Source organism: Zygotorulaspora mrakii, chromosome 3 (genome assembly GCF_013402915.1).
Source record: "Zygotorulaspora mrakii chromosome 3, complete sequence".
NCBI classification, from domain to species: Eukaryota; Fungi; Ascomycota; class Saccharomycetes; order Saccharomycetales; family Saccharomycetaceae; genus Zygotorulaspora; species Zygotorulaspora mrakii.
In genome coordinates this window covers 803,953-822,632 of record NC_050721.1, presented here as the reverse complement: position 1 = coordinate 822,632, position 18,680 = coordinate 803,953, and the positions used below count along the sequence as shown (strand labels likewise).

The following is an 18,680-nucleotide window of genomic DNA, read 5'->3' as shown; positions in this document are numbered from 1 at the left end:
ATATTCATTTGTGGTTTAAATAAAAGACCGAAAGATCAGACGAAGAGGACTCCACAATGGTTTCATGTTTCTACTTAATTCAATCTTTCATTCTTTGCACTTGTAGATTTCCCTTTAAAGTCAAGCGACTTTCGCTTAAGAAAAAAAAATGAAAATATCACAGGTACCAAGCGACTAATCGGGGCTGAAACATTTACTATAATCTGTTCGTTACCATCTGTGCGATCATCAGGTAACTAGGGAGCGGGTCGTAACTTCAATTGTATTGAACGATGTCTGAACAGAGCGAAAGAAGTGGTGAGATTGAAGGCAAACAGGCTGCACCAGCTGATGCGAAACCAGTTGAGGAATCAAGCAGTGAATCGCCTGATCAAGCTATGGATGATCTTTTTGGTGAAGAAGACGAAGATGAAAATGATAATGTGGGTACTGGGTCAGTTACTAACTCTGGTTCTGAGTCAGAGAACGAAGAAGATAAGGATGCCAGTGATGGTGAGCGTGAGAAAAGTCAGCGAATTCGTCTAGGCTTGGATGATGACGAAGCAGAGGAACAAGCAATGTATACCAGAAAGTTTTATGGTGAAGATATAGATAATTTGAGCGAGGAAGAAAGCTCCCAGCATCACTTCAAGGAAGAAAGCGTTGAATTAGTGAGACACATTGTCCCATATCGTGCCATTGAAGATGCTAACGGTTCAAAGCCTGTCATATATTACGCAAAAGTTCCCGAATTCCTTACTATTGATCCAATACCATTTGATCCACCAAGTTTCGAAACAAAAGTACAGGAGAGACTCGAAAATTCTTCCAAAGAAGACCAATTAGGCGAAAGTCTAATAGACGAAAATACGATTAGATGGAGATACTCAAAAGATGAAAATCAGCAGGTGTATAAAGAATCTAATGCCCAGATAGTGGAATGGTCTGATGGCAAGTTTTCGCTAAAATTAGGAGATGAGTACACCGATATATTAGTAAATGACACGGAGAACACTTTTTTCGCGGTTTCTCACGATCAGCAAGAGCTAATGCAATGCTCTGAAGGAGGTGAGATCACCAAGTCGCTAATGTTCATTCCAACATCCACGAACTCAAAAATGCATCAAAAACTGACAAAAGCAGTCAAGAAGAGAAACCAAAGGCAAGTCAGTGGACCAGGTATCTACATAGTCAACAAAGATCCAGAGCTGGAAAAGAATGAATTAGAAAGACAACAGCAGCAAAGAGTCAGAGAAAGAAGGAAGAGACAACTAAAAGAAATGGAGAATAGAGACTCGCCTGACACTGCGGGTTCATTTGAATACAATAACGGTTACAAGAAGAACAGGGCAGCATCAATGGAGCCAGACTCCTATGCTTCCTCTTCCAGACATAACGAATACGAGCGCGATGATTTCATTGTGGATGACGACGATGAAGAAGTTGAATACCCTGACGAGGATGAAGACGAACTACTAGATGATGCAGACAGTAACGATGATGCAGACCATGAGGAAGATGAGGACGACGCCAAAGCAGAGAGATTGAGAGCCTTAAAAAGAACAGGCGCTGACACATACAAGCAAGAAAAAACTGCCACTGACTCAGAGGGTGAAACAAAAAGAAGAAAAGTCGCTGTCATTGACGATGAAGACGATGAATAGTATCAGAGTGAATCAGAATTAATAGAATCCAACCCACACCCACTTCTAATGTATAGATAGTTGTGTAATATAAAGAGCGAAATACCAAATAATAGCTTATTACCCGGTGTTAGATTTACTGTTCTTTCTATGGAACGAAACTCGGAGCAACGAGTTTCAGAAAATAGATCACCACCACCTTGAAAAGAGCAGTGATAGATGGTACAGGACCGCTCTTTGCCTCCTGGACATTGAATTGATCAACTAACTTTAGTATACTATAAATATGTCTTGGCAAGGTATGTTATGGGAAGGTAAAAGCTTGAAGATGTTTTGAATTGTGACTAACTTTATATTTCTTAGCGTACACTGACAACCTTTTGGGAACTGGTAAAGTTGACAAAGCTGTCATATATTCTAGAGCAGGGGACTCTGCTTGGGCCAGCTCAGGTGGACTGAACTTGCAAGCTAACGAGATTCGCGAGATTGTGCAAGGGTTCGACAATCCTTCTGGTTTACAAAGCAACGGGTTGCACATTCAAGGTCAAAAATTCATGCTGTTGAGAGCTGATGATAGAAGTATTTACGGTAGACATGATGCTGAAGGTGTAATCTGTGTAAGAACCAAACAGACAGTGCTCATTGCGCATTACCCACCAAGCGTTCAAGCAGGTGAAGCTACCAAGATTGTCGAACAGCTGGCAGATTACCTGATCAGTGTGCAGTATTAGAGGGCAGCAGTGTGATACATGAAACCTATTGGTGTCTATATTTAGTACTACATAACTATATGTTTTCTTAAATAGGTTTCAAAAATTTATTTCCCTCTCAGCTTTTGGGAATGCGAACTGCGCAACCGAATTGGTAGAGAATGATGTTGTCAAGGTCCCAGATACCCTCTTTCGCAAAAGTATCAGATTTTATAATATCCAAAGCTTCCTTCTTGGTGTCTGCAACGATTTGCAAGTGAGATCCAGCGAAAGTGCGCTCTCCGCCTTTTTCCTTTGGCTCGTTGTAAATAGCACCAGCACATACCAGTTTACCTTGTTCCACTAAAGGTGGAATACCTGCCAAATGTGCAGGTCTTGCCTTTGATCTGTCAGCTTTGTCGAAAACAATTGCGCACCACTCGACCATTTATATTTATCTTAATTGTCTTTTCTGTCAATCCTTTTGATGTGCATTGTTAGGAGGGTTTCCAAGAAGAGCTCGTTTTTTAAACTTGTGATCGATTGATTAGAATCCGCATTTGCGACATAAAAAAATGAAATAAGAGCAAAAAAGGTGGCCCGGGGATCCTGTACTACGTTTCACCTGGGAGTTGGCGGTAGCATTTGTCAATGTTCGATCATACTCTATAAAAGGTGATGAAAACGGTAGAAAATGCTATCAGACCGTGACATTAAACGACTGAAATATCTTGCTGTTCAATATGGCTTTTCACTTCTATGAGCCCATATGTGCTACTGGCAGCCATTTGTACCGATGTGAGATATACATTGGTGGGAAAGTGAAGAAGTAGCGATTGTCGTGACGTAGAAATAAGTATGCACCGTGCATACTCCTATTACTAATGCTGCAGAGTCCTCCTGCGTAAATCATCCTTCTTTGCGCAAATTAATGATACGTTTTGCATGGTTTGCACGTCGTGGCTTCTTTTTAGAGAGTGTCTTTTGAACATTTCTTAAACTTTTCTTATCCTTGCCATAGGTTGGCATTAATAGATCAGAACCTATAAGAAAGAGCGGGCAGAGCCACAGCGAGCCTCTTGGAATATATTTAGACAGAAGCATCATCTGGAAATTCAAAATTCATGGGTAAAACAGCTGAGTACCACGCCCTAGGAGTTACGCAACAGTCAAGCCTTCCTATTTTTCAAGGGTTTACATAATTTTGAAAACTTTTTACCTTGATGATCTCGCTGCCTGAGACAACTCGAACACTAATGAAGAACAAAGAGACAAATATACTCACCGGTAAACTATATGGCAGCATTACAATAACCGGTAGCTATGCAGCTAAAGACCAATACGAATGGCAGTCAAGGCGTCAAGGAGAAGAAAAACAAGAGTAGGCCTAAAACAAAAAAAAAACAGGCTGTAGCATGCATTCCAGGAGAGTGCTTTACAGTTCCTAAGATCTGCTATTCTGTAAAACGCCCATGGCACTTTTATACAGAGTGTAGAGAAGTTGCTACCTACCATAATGGATGCTTATTGTTAGGAACTCATTTTGATCTGCCAACGATTCCGAGACTCAGCCGTGATATATCGCAATTGTGCGATCTAAATTCAATTGAGTACAAGAGAAAGTTTTTGGGCGCAAACTTGTACAGCGATTATGAAAACCATAATCCACCTACATTGCAGGAACTGGACGATGCAACTCCCTGTTTCCAGTACTACAATAAGCTTCGATCCACTTCGTCATTTTCGTTGTCGCACTTGTCCGATGAGGTACAAACCATTTTATCACCGAGGCATCATATCGTTGAAATGGTAATGTCACTTTTTGATGGTGATGAATTCTCCATGATATGTACCACATTTGGGAGTGGCAAGATCCTTTTCTCTCTTGATAATACCAGGAAAAAAATGCTTCCGGCTGGCAGTGATAACAGGATGAAGAAAATGGCCTATACAGGCATTGCATTAGAGAGAGCATTGACTCATAACGACACAAGACCTTATTTTTCCATAGTAGAGGGATTCATCAAGGAAAAAGATGTTAACTTGATACTTAGATGCGAAATGGATGCCATCAATGAATTAAAAAATATGTACACGGAGTTAAAATGCTATTCTAAACTAAACTTACATAACATCCATCACAGAAGAAAAATGCTCAAAACTTGGGTTCAGATTTCTCTAATTCCTCAATCAGACCTTATTATAGGGCTGAGAGATCAAGGTGGCATACTACGTGATTTACTGTGGTACTCAAGAGAAAAGTTATATGCTGATTTGACCAACCCAAGTCTACCAAGAAACAAGCGATATAAAGATTTCAATCCGAACGTAGCTGTCGCATGGTTTCATCATTGCATACATGCGATCACACAAAATCTCTTGCATTGCACAAATGATATAACTCCGTCACAATCTTTCAAAGTGGTGTTTTATACTAATCACGCAATAAAAATCAATCAGTTGAATTCTGTACCTCGCTATGCAAAGACAATTATCCAGAAGTATAGTACTTCTTCTATATAAAAATTTCCGGTAGCATTGGGCCAAGTAATATTGAGCAGCCTCTCATGTGTATTTCCTCTCTCTATATCTTCTTTTCTTAGTTATTCTCACTAACCAATCATGAAAAGTCCAAAATTTTCAAATTGCGGTTTACCTTAAAACACACTCTCTCTGCTAATGAAATTTAACACACTTGTGCTAAGGTTGCAGATCAATTACAAATAGCCCCGCAATAATATTCCCATGTCAGAAAAGAACTCTAGTGTGATTAATAAATTTGAGCAAGCTACTCTTGATGAGTCATCGACCAAACCGCTATACTTTTCCAAGGTTACCATTGAAGGGGACAATGGCTCAAGTCCGCTTTCAAATGGATTTTACAAGACTATATTGGAACATCCCCTGACTGCTCCCTTACAAAATGTGGACTCAAGTTTAAGCATGTTTCAGGCCATAAGAAATAATTTTCTTTACACAGGACTATACCAGGATGTAAGTGTGTCGTTTGAACAGGATTATGACAGCGCTACCCTGGAGTATATGCGCAACGGCATCCCACATGAGTATGGAATAGAGTTACCTATTCCAACTCATGCCAAAATTTCTTTGAAGCCATCTGCTCTTTATAACAGTAATGCAGCATCGACGACTATAAATGATGATTCTGCTTCACTTGCAGTATGTCGCACTTGGTTGAATCAATTAGGACTTGCTGACTCTGAGATGCTATATTGGGGTATTAACTACAACCCAATCAAGTCCGCATGGGAAGGTATAACATGCAAGGGGTTTGTTTCAGTGCCTTTGATGAGAAATCCTTCTATAAAGGGACTTTTAGATTTTGAATACAACGAATTGACAGACTTGAGTAGTGATTCGCAAACAACTAAAAAAGACTACGAGAATGTAACTTCCATGGGTTTTAAAAAAAGTTGGATACTGGACAACTGCAAGTCCATTCCGTTTTTTTACACCGGCCTTTCCTTTACCAATAGGCTTTCAAGAAACAAAAATGACAAAAGTGGTGAAGCTAGAGAATACTATTTGAAGACAGGCGTAATAAGTCAGTTTCAACATGATACTAGGAAATTCTTTGGAACTTTACCAATATCCGGCTACCTTTTGAAGCTTAATAACGAGTACGTGCTATCTCAGTCAAACCTACATTCTTTGGATGAATCGATAGAGAATAATTTCAATAAGTTTCAGTTTAATCTGGAACATCATGTTTCCTACCTCAAAAATATTTTTACGAGGTCTTTTGATCTACAATTTGGAGGTATTGTGCCAATGGCAGAGATCGAAAGTGTTCATCCAGCAGATAGATTCTGCTCAACCGGCACCAATTTATTGAGAGGATTTCAGCCAAGCAGCTCCGACTTCGCTAATAATTTCTACTACAAAGTCGGTTTGAACACGTCACATAAAATTTATCGGACCCCATTGAACTCACCATTAAGGCTCGGTTTGTTTTTGAACATTGGGAATGCCTTCAATGACTTGCAAAACGCTTTTGATTCTTATGCAGCAGCTGCTGGTGCTTCGCTATTTTATAAGACACCTCAAGCAGATATGGATCTAACCTATGCATATCCGTTAACATCAAGACCGCAAGATATTGCTAAACCAGGATTTTCCTTCGGAATCAAGTTCTCCTATTTTTAGCCATAGTTTATTTCTATTATGTACATAATGCAACAATATTCCCTTATTTCCCCAAGTGAACATAGGTTTATGGTATTGATACATAAGATGCCGAATATAAGGGTTTGAAGGGCACTTTTCTTTCCACTATTTAGCAAACCATAAATTGTATGATTTTCAAGTGCCTCGTAGAGTGAAAGTTGATATAGGCATCGCATCTTAGTCTACATCCGGGCGACGTTTCATATTGAATAATAAAGGTAGGATGAACAACGATACATGAGGCAAGAGGTTTGATTATGTGGATCTTAAGATACCAATATGAGCTGGATGGAGGGAATCTCAATAGCGTGTCATTTTGCATCAATAGCGAGCAAATAAACTCTATTGGACGCTCTAGTAAAAATAATCTCGTTATAAGAAACGACAAAAGCATATCAAGAGAGCATCTTCGGTTTAGTTGGAAAAGGAACGAATCATCTTTGAATTTTACTAATAAAGGAAAACTAACAGCTGCTAATGGTAAATATTTAAAGCCTGACGAGACCATCAGCTTCGAAGAATCATTGTATCACTCACTGCCAATAGTAATAGAGTTGGGAACAAAACCGACACGAATAGAAGTTCGAAGACAAGAAGAGGTTTGGGATATTCCATCCGATCTATCTAATTTTGAGCCTGTATTGAAAATCAGTGGAATAGATGTAATTTCAAACCGGAAACGTGAGAATACATGCAACTTGATGGTTGCTAGCAATAACGTCATATTGAATCGGCTTCGACATCTCTTTGCACTAATAAATGGCATAAAATTTGTGAATTCTGAATTCCTAACTCGTGCTAGCACAATACTATGTCAAAAACAGGACAACTTTGATGATTTATGGTCAGATTTAAGAGATCCTAAATACCTGATGTACTCTGATACTCCTGCGCATAAAAAACATGTCAGTCTTCTCGGGTTGAAGTTTTATGTCTTGGGTGGTGATAGCGAAGAAATTGATCTCGCTAGAAGTTCCATCGAGGCAGTTGGTGGCAGTGTAAGTACCTGCGATATCGCATATTTGGAACATGCCTTGCAGCACGAGCGTTCGAAAGAGAGCATAATAATAATCCAATTAAGTGGGGAGACTTCATTACCCACTAATATAGAAGGTCGCACTATTGATCAATTGATCAATGCTTTTTCAAAAGAAGACGTGGAGTCACTATTGGGTGGCATATCAGAATCTGACTCTGTATTAAAAAGTGCAACTTTAAGTCCAACACAGAACAATGATGCCCAACAGTTATCACTCAATGATAAGTCAAGTATCCTCCCCATGCGCCCCTTGAAAAGAAGAAGGGTGACTAGACAGACGATCAAACCTCTGGATAGTTTGATGTTTTTCGCCGGTGGAGATAGTATTGTAGATGATTCGATAAAAAACGATAGTCAGAAACAAATTAGTCAAATTCCTGAATTGCTTAATAGAAAATCGTCACAAATCGAAATACCTGCAGCTGAGCAGGCATTGACGATGAGTGAAAAACAGCCAGAAACCTCTTGTTCCACTCATTCCAGTGTGATAGAAGAGAGTACTAAGCGAAAAAGAGATGAATCATCTAACAATAAACAGTGTGAAGATGCCCTCCAAGATAAACGAGTGCACACTTTCGCAGTTGCAATCGGTACTCATGAGAATCCCGACCTCACCATTGCAAAGAGGGGCAAAAAATCACTAAATACACACACATTGCCAAAAAATACTAGGAAAAAGACATTAACTGATTACAAAATCGATAGCAATAAGTCTGGTGAAGATGAAACAAAGCAGGATCCTCAAGATTTAGTTCAGGTGATTCAAGATACTAAAAATCGTGAAGTAAACAGGCTGAGGTCGACTTTGGTACAAGTATCTGCGGATGAACTGACTGATGATGCCATTATGAAACTTGGAAATATCACTCTTGTAGAGCGCAATGACTCACTTTATCGCCATGACTCTAGCAAACAAGTTTCAGGAGATAAGGCAGAAAAACAAGCGTTTGAAGGTCGAAAAAATTTCAAAGTGTTCACCAAATCCTGGCCTGCATACCAGCAGAAACAGCTCGGTAGCTCAGTAAGTCAGGCATCCTCGAACTCCGTAAGAAATAGCGCCTTTCTCATATCAAGAAAATATGTTCCACTTAAAGAGTATAGCAAGGACTCAGAGGGAACCAACGACCAAGAGTTTAATGACTTTGTGGACCCTCACGTTCATGCAGAAAAGGAATCATCTTCACATTCGTATATTGTTGAAAATGGCGATCAGCGCTCATTCAGTTTTTCACGTAACAGTAGTGCCAGTAACGCTTTGTTTGTAGCAGATGAAGATGAAGATCCGGTCATTCCACTCGTGCAACCCGAGAAAGATATTCCTAGATCAAGCTCTAGGTCAAGATCAAGATCCAAATCTATATCAGGTCATGCATTGCCCCAGTCTAAATCAAATATGAGAAGCAGATTTGAAATGGACGGAGATTCGGATGACGATTCAGATGACGATGGACCAAAATTCAGCTTCAAACGTAGTCGACGGTAAGAACCAGTAAGCAAGACTCATAATTACAACATTTCGAAAAGCTTCCTTAGACATTATTAATTACCTACCTATCTATTTATTGGAAAAGTGGGAAACTGCCCCACTTAGGGTCATTTGTTCTGTTTTCTCCAGAGACCTCTGCAATATTGCTAACTGCGCCAAAGTCGACATCTGATAGTTTTATAGTTTGCAAGTTGGAATCGATTCTCTTTGGAGTTACCGATTTTGGTAGTACAACTATACCCCTTTGAACGATCCAACTGATAACAACTTACCCAGCATCAATATTATTCTTCTTTGCAACTGCTTTGATAACTTCGTTGTCTAAAACAGGGGCATCGGTGCTTCCAAGTGGCGAATAGGCCTCTAAGTGAATACCTTTGCCATTGCAGAACTCGTATAGTTTGTACTGTGGTAGCAAAGGGTGTAGTTCAACCTGATTGACAGCTGGTGTCAACCTTGTTGTTGGAGCAGCGAGCAAATCTTCTATATTTTTAATAGAGAAGTTGGAAACACCAACAGTTCTCACTTTCTTTGTTCTGGTCAATTCTTGCATCAATTCCCACGTTTTGATGAAATCCCAGTTCGTGTCAACATCAACCTCACCATGTACCCTGGGAATCGTCAAAAGGTTTCCGTCCTCGATAGAATCCGGTCTCATTGGAATTGGCCAGTGCATCAAGTACAGATCCACATAGTCCAGTCCCAGTCTTTTCAAGGATTGGTCCAAAGCCTCCTGGGGAGTACGTTGTTGGGTATTCCATAGTTTTGTGGTGACGAAGATCTCCTCACGTGGAATTTTGCTATCCTTGATAGCCTTACCAACTTGCTCTTCGTTCTCGTAGATTGCTGCACCATCGATGTGCCTGTAACCGGTTTTCAAAGCTTCTAAAACCGCTTCGTAAACCTCGTTATTGCCCGATTTCCATGTACCCAGACCAACTAGCGGTAAAGTGTAGCCTGAGTTAAGTGTAACAGAACCCGTTTCATTCTTTAGTTCAGCAGACATTTTATTCTTCAGCTAATTTGTTACGTTGAAGATCAAATATATCTAACTTGTACGTTGTATGTAAAAAAAAATATGAGTTATAGAGAAAAACCGACTTCTCACAACCACCCACTGTGCTTCAAATCTCTCTCTTATATATCTTTTACAATTGAAATATCACACGTATAATGGAATTTGCTCCTGATGCGTTTTTTAACACGACAACCTTTATTCTACTGAACGAAGCGCTAGCGCTGCATTGCCGATCTGCTAGACAACCAAAACGTCATTTTTCGTGCCGCAAGAATAAAACATGCAGTTTGCTATAGGAACAATCTATAAGGTGAGTTTGGGTGTGCTCGTGGACTTATGCTAATAGATTCTTCGAGAACTTGTAACAGATCTTCTGAGATTTGATCCACCAACGCTTCCAGGGCCTCTGATGCTTGAGATCTTGCTCGACGTCATCCTGGTCAACCATGTATTTAGGATGTAGGAGCAGTTCTTGCACATAAGAGGCAAGAAGAAAGTTGAAGTAGAGCTTGGAAATGAGCGAGACAAGCGTTATGAATAGGGTGGCGCCGTATTCGACTGCTTGGGAAGCACCTTGGTTTGCCTCTTGGATCCCGTCGCTTGTTCCAGTAGAGCTGTTCTCCTTGGAGCTGCCTTCGAGAGAGTACCAGCTGTGGGTGAACCACAATGTAAATAGGCATGTCAAAATGGTGTCGATGCTGAATGTGACAAAGATCTGCGAGAATGTCAACAGCTTAGGCCTGTGTTTTTGGAAGAGACCCTGTGCGTAAACGCACAGGGTTGCTATCGACCAGAGGTACATGACCCACTGCATGAACTCGAGTGGATGTCCTGTGAAGAGAGCTAGGATACCGTAGGCTCCGCTGCATTTGTTGAATATGGTAACACCCAGGGAGATATCAACACCGATGTACAAAGGTAAGCAACCTAGAAAAGTCTGAGGAACTGTGTTAGTAGGAGAAGAAGCTTTGGCTAGAAAGAGTGTTGCGTTTTCTTGCATTACGTACTTTTGGTAGATGCGAGGACCTCTGTCTCATGGCGCGCATCTGATGACTTTGTTCTCTACTTAGTAGCCATGTTTTATCTCTTGCTGTGTGTTTTTTTCTGCATGCTAGCTAGCATTTATCACCTACAAATTATTTAGTGAAAAATTATCAAATCCCATCTCATCGACTAAGAAAGAGGGACTAGAAAACAAAGCTGTTGTAGGACGATCTACCAAGGGTGCGTGCTTTAAACTATGTCTTTGGATGAAGATTTCGATAAGCTGAGGCTTAACTCCCAATATTCAGAGCATGGTGATATCAGGCTGTTGGAAAAACATGAACACAAGATAAAAACTGATGAGATTTCTATTTCAAGAGGAAAGACAACTAAAGACAAGGCTAACAGAGCTACCGTAGAAAATGTTTTAGACCCCAGAACTATGGGGTTTTTAAGAGGTTTGATGAACAGAGGAGTTCTTTCTGATTTTAATGGTTGTCTGAGCACAGGCAAAGAAGCCAATGTTTATCATGCATTTTCAGGACTGAAAGAGGGAATGGACAGCAGTTTGAGAAGAGAATATGCAATCAAAATATACAAAACGTCAATACTGGTTTTTAAAGACCGTGAGCGTTACGTTGATGGAGAGTTTCGATTTCGGAAGTCAAGATCTCAGCACAATCCAAGGAAAATGATAAAAATATGGGCAGAAAAAGAGTTTAGAAATCTGAGAAGGATTTATCAAAGTGATGTTGTTCCTGGACCTGAACCCATTGAGGTTAGAAATAATGTTCTTGTGATGGAATTTTTAAGTCGAGGCAATGGGTTTGCGTCCCCAAAACTGAGAGATTATCCTTACAAGGATCGAGATGATATTTATCATTATTATTATACAATGATTGCTTACATCAGACTTCTGTATCAAATATGTCGTCTAGTGCATGCCGATCTCTCGGAGTATAATGCGATTGTCCATAACGAAAAACTGTACATAATCGATGTTTCTCAAAGTGTTGAGCCGGAACATCCAATGAGTTTGGATTTCTTGAGAATGGATATAAAAAATATAAATCTCTACTTTGAGAAATTGGGAATCGATGTCTTTCCTGAACGTCTCATATTCCAATTTGTGATCTCTGAAGAACTAGAAAGTTTTGGTGGTGATTACAGAAGTTCAGATGATTTGAGTTTGTACGTATCGAAGACCTTGCCAGTGAAATCAGGCTCCAAGGATTCAGAAGAGGATGAGGTGTTCAGAAGTTTGTATTTGATTAGAAATTTGGGAGGCCTGGAGGAACGTGATTTCGAGAGATTCACAGACGGCAAATTCGATCTTTTGAAGAGTTTAATTGCACACGATAATGAAAAAAACTATAAAGATGAGGAAATCGGTGAAAATATTCCAGATGGTGACGTCAGCGCAGGAGATGATTCTGAGGAGGATGAGGAAGATGGCCACACTAGTTTGGATAGCGAAGACGAGCAAGATGAATCCGACGATGAAAGTGCGAACGATTCAGACTATACAGATGATGACGATTCCAAGAAACCCAAAGGGAAAAAGTTTGAAAACAAGGAGGATAAGAAGCAACGTAAACAAGAAACAAAAGACGCTAAGAGAGAGAAAAGAAAAACTAAAGTTAAGAAACATATCAAAAAAAAAATGCTAAAAAAAACAAAGTCGAAAAAATAGTATTCTTTTTCTAAATTTTATTTTCAATCATGTATATTACATAGAGCCACCACTTTGAGAGTGTTCTCCTAATATACCTGCCATCACAAGCAATGCCCGGTCTTCACCCATGCTGCGTAAATTAATTTGTTGACGCCTCTTAGCCTCGGTTTCCTCCCATTGCCATTGTTTCATTTGTTCCTGGAGTTCTTTTTCACCGCCACATCCCCATACCTCCACATCTTGTAGCAGCATTCTGATCTCGAAAGGTTTGTCTTCTGAGTTGTTTTTACTGATAAGCATTCCGGGGCTTATCTTTCCACCATTACCGACATGTCTAAAAACTGCAAACTCTAGAGTACTATCTAAAGTTAGAGAAACATTCCCTGGAGAATACGACTTATTCAAACCCTTAATAGTTGGCTGTTTACTTCCGATGCCTATGCCACCTCCAACAGTATTAAAATAAACTACATCGGGTTGGGTTGCCTTGAATAGATCACAGGTCGGAGAAATCTGTATGATTCTGGTTCCGGGACCACCAAAATATCCTTTGTTCGTTACTTTCCAGTTCTCACTAATATAGACTGCGAATATTACTTTATTTTTATGCAGTTGAGCTTCGTTTAAATGCTGAGAATCATCCTTCAATTTTGGAAACTCTTGTAAAAACTTTTTATACCTCGTGTTTTTGATTGAGTATTCTTCATCATTCAAAATGCATTTACCACTGACTAAAATTACTGTAGGTGCCATCCACTTGAACACCTTTGCTTGCAGCGATCTCATTGAAAACCCACTTTCGCGGCCAACATACAGTTTTTGCAATTTCGAAAACGCAAGTTCTTTTGGTAATGATAGTGCTAGTTGGGCTATTAAGGCCTGGTTCATGAGCTTGGATGTCGATAAATTGTTTTGAAACTCAGCAAAAACCAGATCACTCTCTTGATACAGAAAATGCTCCATTATTCTCTCTAACGGTGCAAAAATGTCCGGAATAACTGTGGTAATTGTATTAGAAAATTGTTCATAATTAATCGAATGGGGCTCTCCAGTAGATACCAAACTAGGATCCATAGATCTGAGTATATTCATTGCGGAATTTTTATAAGTGGGCCATTCGCGATAAACATGATCAGCGGGAAATTCGCAATTATTCGTTGGACAGTGGGTGGTTAAGAGTAACAACCATGTGATGAACTCTTGAAGATAGGTTGCAGGGATCATCAACTCATCTACTGATATCCGATCATAGTGTCTGAAACTATTTACCTCATTCAATGATGTCCTTGAAGGAGACGAATCTGTACTTTCATAATCTTCTTTGATACTCTTTGAGGTTGCAAGACCGATGAACATTAGCCTTGTCTGATTGTATGATTTTAAACCAAGGTATTTTCGGCATCTTTCATGATCTATGAGAACAATTGACTTCAAAAGACCAAATCCGGTGACATTGTCAAATCCCTCTCTAATCAAGGGGAAATTACTCAAAACACGTATGAAATTGTAGAATACCTCACGCAAAACTATATTATCACTGGGCATATGCAGCCATTTTGTTATTTCCTCATTAGATATGTTCTCCGTAAGCTTCTTTCCTCCAATTTTGCTTCGAAATGCTACCAACTCTGGTGTCGTAAGAAACCTTAAAGCCTTTTCGTTGAAATATCGCAAAGCATTAGAATTAGAACTGAAATTTTTCAACCTTTGATCAACATTGCTGCGGTTTTCTGTAACTGACGAACCTTGTCCCATTCTAACTTTAATATCCACTCGACTCTCTTACGCAATATCTTCTATTAACTTCTAACACTAGATCAATGGCGCATTTACGCACTCTTTTTATGGTCTTTAGAACTTCCGCCTCATCGCAATTGTGAAACGTTGCAAAGTTGTCAAATATCCCCTGTTAATGGTGATTGAGCAAAATAAGAAAACAAGCTATAGAACCATACGATCTCAAACGAAGTAGACAATAAGTTACTCCATTATTTTATGGAGGGCGGGAGTGCAAATAGACGCTAAATCTATAACCGGGATGTAATCCGATCTCACTAACGGGGGCAACAAGGTTAGAAAGGTTGGGTCTCACAAACGGCTGTGCCAGCTCAGCATAAAACTGCAATGCCTTCAAAGGGCATCAAACAAATCACACTGTCAAGACAAGAACGACAACGAATATATATACCGTCCACTGCAGGCCTTCTAAAGGTTATTTCTCATGCTCAGTTGATTCTTATTGTGCTGATTCATCGTATTATGTGTCGCTGCAAACGGACACTGAAAAATTTCAGTTTACACAACTCATCGCTCAAAAAAAAAAAATGAGATGAGCATCAAGAAGAGTATGTATGACAATAAGATTGACGTGTATTCTACTAAAGCAGTCATAATATATATACTCTTTTCAAATGTCGGGGGATCAATCGAAAAATGCCAGCTCTGACCCGAGATTTGCTAAGATTCACAGTGATCCAAAGTTCAGAAACATAAGACAAAAAGGCTTAAAAGTCAAATTAGATGACAGATTTAGTAAAAAAGACTTGGAAATCAAACGTACTGCTAAGGTCGACAAATATGGTAGAATTCTGGATGGAAAGGAACAGAATAAGGACTTGAAAGATTTCGACAAGTACTATGAAAAGTCCGATGAGGAGAGTGAGGAAGATGACGATGCTGAAAGCAAAGTTGTCAAGGTTGATCGTGCGCGAGGAGAAGTTTCAAGTGATGATTACACCTCCTCTGAATCAGAATCCTCGAGTGAAAGTGAACTTGAAAGTGATGTGGAATCAGATATTGAGGCAGATAGGGCACAACCCGAATCTGGTGAATCTTCGAAGACACTAGCGGTTGTTAATCTCGACTGGGACAATGTCAGGGCCGCTGATTTAATGATAACTTTCTCTAGTTTCCTGCCCTCTGGTGGAAAAATTGAAAAGATAGCAATTTATCCAAGTGAATTTGGAAAAGAAAGGATGAAAAGGGAAGAGGTGGAAGGACCACCAAGAGAGCTCTTCACAAAAAATAAGAAGAAAAATAAAAGACAGTCAGTCGAAAGTTCTGATGATAGCGATTCTGACGTTGATATCAAAGATTTGTACGAGGAAGGGGATGTTGATGAGGCGGTTGATAAGCGTGCTCTCCGCCAGTATCAATTAGAAAGGTTGAGATACTATTATGCAATCGTCTACTGTAACAATATCTCTAGTGCGCAAAATATTTATAGCAATTGTGATGGGACTGAGTATGAATCTACAGCAAACATTTTTGATATAAGATATGTTCCTGATGGAATGGCATTTGACGATGAACCTAAAGATCGATGTGAAAAGCTACCAAAAAACTATCAACCCCTGCAATTCAGTACCGATGCCTTACAACACTCGAACGTTAAATTAACCTGGGATGAAACACCGGCAGATAGAGTTAATGTTGCGAAGAAGGCTTTTACACAGAAGGAAATTGAAGATATGGATTTCAAAGCATATTTGGCATCAGATTCAGATGAGTCTGAAGAAGAGAACAATGAGGCAACAAAAAACAAGTTAAAATCGTTAGTTGGCATTTCCTCTGGTTTTGATGATTTTGGTAAAGGTCGTGACAATGAGAATGAAGATGATGCAGGTGAAGTCGATATGGAAATAACTTTCACCCCCGGGCTGGATGATGATAGCAGGAAAAACAATGAGAGTGTAGACCAAGAGGAAACTACGATAGAAAAAGTAAGACGTAAAGAGAAGGAACGTCGTAAATTGAGAAAACAAAAATTGAAGGAGCTAAAGAAGACATCCGAACAAGAAAAGAGAGACAAACTGAAATCGTTGAAAGGCAAAAAACATGAACACATAGGAGACTCTGAAAAAGAAAATTCGAAGTCTAGAGCTGAACTAGAGCTTTTGATGATGGAAGATGACGATGACACGGAAAAATCTATAAACAAGAAAGCACATTTCAACCTGAATGAGATCGTAAGGTCAGAGAAGGAAAAATCCAAAAAAGGTAAATATCAAGATACAAATAAAATCGTGGAAGATACTTTTGAGCCAAACTTGGATGATGATAGATTTAAAGAGATGTTCGAGGGCCACGACTTTGCAATCGATCCTTCTCAACCGGAATTTAGAGAAACAAATGCCATGAAACAAATTTTGAAGGAACGTACCAAGCGCTCTCATGATAAAAATTCGAAGAAAAGACAATCACCTTCAAGTGGTGGTGCTGATAATGAAAATGGTACTATTGCTAGTATTGTTTCAAAATTAAAGCATAAAGCAGGCAAGAAAAAGGCTAGGCGATAGCAAACATCTAAAAGGCTTAGTTAATTATGTAAGGTTGACGTTTCGTGGAGTCAAGATATTGTGGCCCGAAATTATTTGCCCATGTATTTCTCTTTTTGTATTTGGTATGTATCATGATAAATGTTATTTAGCATTCTTTCTTCACATCTGCAAGCGGAACTTAAAGAAAGACTGAAAAGCGAGTAAAAGTGTGAAGTGGGCAAGTCAGCTCTGTATAAATGGCGTTGGTAGAGGATTACGGCTCTAGTTCGGGTTCTGAAGACGACTATGAAAGTAAAACGGTGGAACAGATTGCGGGTGTCATATCAAACAAGCAACATGAAAATACAGTGCCCATGGTTCAAGTTGATAGAGTCACAATCAGCAAGAGAAAACGGAAAGATGATCCATTGAAGAACACCGCTGAAAAGAAGGAGAAAAAAGGAAGAAAGGGACCTTGGGATGCCTGGTCCTATGATGAAAGCGATAGCTCCAGCGACAATACAGGAGATAAATATATAGCTGAGGAACTTGAAACTTTTCAAGATGTTGAGAAACCCGATGATGAAGACATCAAGGTCAAAGAAGAATCTCACTTTTACGGTGAATCAGAAAAGGATTATCAAGGTCGTGGATTTCTTCATCCTCCCGCGGATATTGAAACTGATTTAACGAAGAAACCGATGTCATTCAAATGTTATTTGCCAAAAAAAATTATACACACATTTCCAGGGCACTCCCGTGGTGTTAATACTCTAAATTTCCTGCCGCTATCTGGTCATTTATTTCTATCCAGTGGCAATGACAGCTTAATCAAAATTTGGGATTTCCATCATCAGAGAAAGTGCCTTCGAGATTATAGAGGACACACGAGGCCAGTCAAAGCGATTGATTTTAGCAGTGATGGCACACAGTTTCTGAGTGCGTCATTTGATCAGAGTGTTAAACTTTGGCATACCGAAAGTGGTAAAGTGCTATCTAGACTAAAATTGAATAGTACTCCAAATGACGTCAAGATCCACCCGCTCAAGGCAAATGAATTCATAGTAGGGTGTTCTAACTCTAAAATATATCATTATGATACACGTATTGCAGCAAAAGAAGGAAGAGTGCAAGTATACGATCATCATTTGAGCAGTATCTTATATCTCAAATTTTTTCCGGATGGCTCTCGATTTATATCCTCATCGGAGGACAAGACGGTTAGAATATGGGAGAATCAAATAAACATTCCAGTAAAACAGATTAGTGATACAGCACAACATTCAATGCCATACCTGGACATTCATCCGTCAGGCCAGTACTTTTGCGCCCAAAGTATGGATAACACAATATACACATACAATATGAAACCAAAATATAAACGTCACCCCAAGAAATCTTTCACAGGACAAATGTGTGCCGGATATGGTATTGGAATTGCATTTTCACCGGACGGCAAATACATTTGTTCTGGGGACGCTCAAAGTAAAGTTTTGATATGGGATTGGACCACTACTAATTTACTCAGAACTGTTCCCCTGCCTGGTAATGAACCCGTAAGGCAAGTTGCTTGGAACCCACAAGAAACAAGCAAGTTAATTTGCGGTGGTCCCACTGGAAAGATATACCTTTTGGATTAACTATAATCAACCGCTTATTTTCTTTTGTTATTATATTAAAATTAATGACGATTAAATACATGAGAAAAATTTTATAGATC

General features: G+C 39.4%; 12 protein-coding genes across 12 annotated transcripts; 8 read left to right on the top strand and 4 right to left on the bottom strand.

Moving 5' to 3' along the window:
• Positions 1-272: 272 nt before the first annotated feature.
• Positions 273-1,643, top strand: LEO1 (Paf1-complex subunit LEO1; the record flags this gene model as incomplete). The annotated part of the gene is made up of 1 exon (XM_037287902.1): positions 273-1,643. One exon carries the CDS (start codon positions 273-275, stop codon positions 1,641-1,643), a length of 1,371 nt encoding a protein of 456 aa, XP_037143797.1.
• Positions 1,644-1,908: 265 nt separating this feature from the next.
• On the top strand, positions 1,909-2,353 carry PFY1 (profilin; the record flags this gene model as incomplete). Its single annotated transcript, XM_037287901.1, has 2 exons — positions 1,909-1,921; positions 1,986-2,353. 2 exons carry the CDS (start codon positions 1,909-1,911, stop codon positions 2,351-2,353), a joined length of 381 nt encoding a protein of 126 aa, XP_037143796.1.
• A 97-nt stretch (positions 2,354-2,450) lies between these two features.
• Positions 2,451-2,759, bottom strand: HG535_0C04210 (uncharacterized protein; the record flags this gene model as incomplete). Its single annotated transcript, XM_037287900.1, has 1 exon — positions 2,451-2,759. One exon carries the CDS (start codon positions 2,757-2,759, stop codon positions 2,451-2,453), a length of 309 nt encoding a protein of 102 aa, XP_037143795.1.
• An 875-nt stretch (positions 2,760-3,634) lies between these two features.
• DXO1 (Dxo1p) lies at positions 3,635-4,834 on the top strand (the record flags this gene model as incomplete). Its single annotated transcript, XM_037287899.1, has 1 exon — positions 3,635-4,834. The coding sequence occupies one exon, from the start codon at positions 3,635-3,637 to the stop codon at positions 4,832-4,834; it is 1,200 nt and encodes a 399-aa protein (XP_037143794.1).
• A 222-nt stretch (positions 4,835-5,056) lies between these two features.
• HG535_0C04190 (uncharacterized protein) lies at positions 5,057-6,478 on the top strand (the record flags this gene model as incomplete). The annotated part of the gene is made up of 1 exon (XM_037287898.1): positions 5,057-6,478. One exon carries the CDS (start codon positions 5,057-5,059, stop codon positions 6,476-6,478), a length of 1,422 nt encoding a protein of 473 aa, XP_037143793.1.
• Positions 6,479-6,756: 278 nt separating this feature from the next.
• On the top strand, positions 6,757-9,021 carry XRS2 (Xrs2p; the record flags this gene model as incomplete). Its single annotated transcript, XM_037287897.1, has 1 exon — positions 6,757-9,021. One exon carries the CDS (start codon positions 6,757-6,759, stop codon positions 9,019-9,021), a length of 2,265 nt encoding a protein of 754 aa, XP_037143792.1.
• Positions 9,022-9,292: 271 nt separating this feature from the next.
• On the bottom strand, positions 9,293-10,030 carry HG535_0C04170 (uncharacterized protein; the record flags this gene model as incomplete). The annotated part of the gene is made up of 1 exon (XM_037287896.1): positions 9,293-10,030. The coding sequence occupies one exon, from the start codon at positions 10,028-10,030 to the stop codon at positions 9,293-9,295; it is 738 nt and encodes a 245-aa protein (XP_037143791.1).
• Positions 10,031-10,376: 346 nt separating this feature from the next.
• On the bottom strand, positions 10,377-11,079 carry KEI1 (Kei1p; the record flags this gene model as incomplete). Its single annotated transcript, XM_037287895.1, has 2 exons — positions 10,377-10,979; positions 11,050-11,079. The coding sequence occupies 2 exons, from the start codon at positions 11,077-11,079 to the stop codon at positions 10,377-10,379; spliced, it is 633 nt and encodes a 210-aa protein (XP_037143790.1).
• A 203-nt stretch (positions 11,080-11,282) lies between these two features.
• Positions 11,283-12,719, top strand: RIO1 (protein kinase RIO1; the record flags this gene model as incomplete). Its single annotated transcript, XM_037287894.1, has 1 exon — positions 11,283-12,719. One exon carries the CDS (start codon positions 11,283-11,285, stop codon positions 12,717-12,719), a length of 1,437 nt encoding a protein of 478 aa, XP_037143789.1.
• Positions 12,720-12,755: 36 nt separating this feature from the next.
• Positions 12,756-14,456, bottom strand: RTC5 (Rtc5p; the record flags this gene model as incomplete). The annotated part of the gene is made up of 1 exon (XM_037287893.1): positions 12,756-14,456. One exon carries the CDS (start codon positions 14,454-14,456, stop codon positions 12,756-12,758), a length of 1,701 nt encoding a protein of 566 aa, XP_037143788.1.
• A 656-nt stretch (positions 14,457-15,112) lies between these two features.
• Positions 15,113-16,999, top strand: ESF1 (pre-rRNA-processing protein ESF1; the record flags this gene model as incomplete). The annotated part of the gene is made up of 1 exon (XM_037287892.1): positions 15,113-16,999. The coding sequence occupies one exon, from the start codon at positions 15,113-15,115 to the stop codon at positions 16,997-16,999; it is 1,887 nt and encodes a 628-aa protein (XP_037143787.1).
• A 218-nt stretch (positions 17,000-17,217) lies between these two features.
• Positions 17,218-18,600, top strand: CDC40 (Cdc40p; the record flags this gene model as incomplete). The annotated part of the gene is made up of 1 exon (XM_037287891.1): positions 17,218-18,600. The coding sequence occupies one exon, from the start codon at positions 17,218-17,220 to the stop codon at positions 18,598-18,600; it is 1,383 nt and encodes a 460-aa protein (XP_037143786.1).
• Between the last annotated feature and the right edge of the window lie 80 nt (positions 18,601-18,680).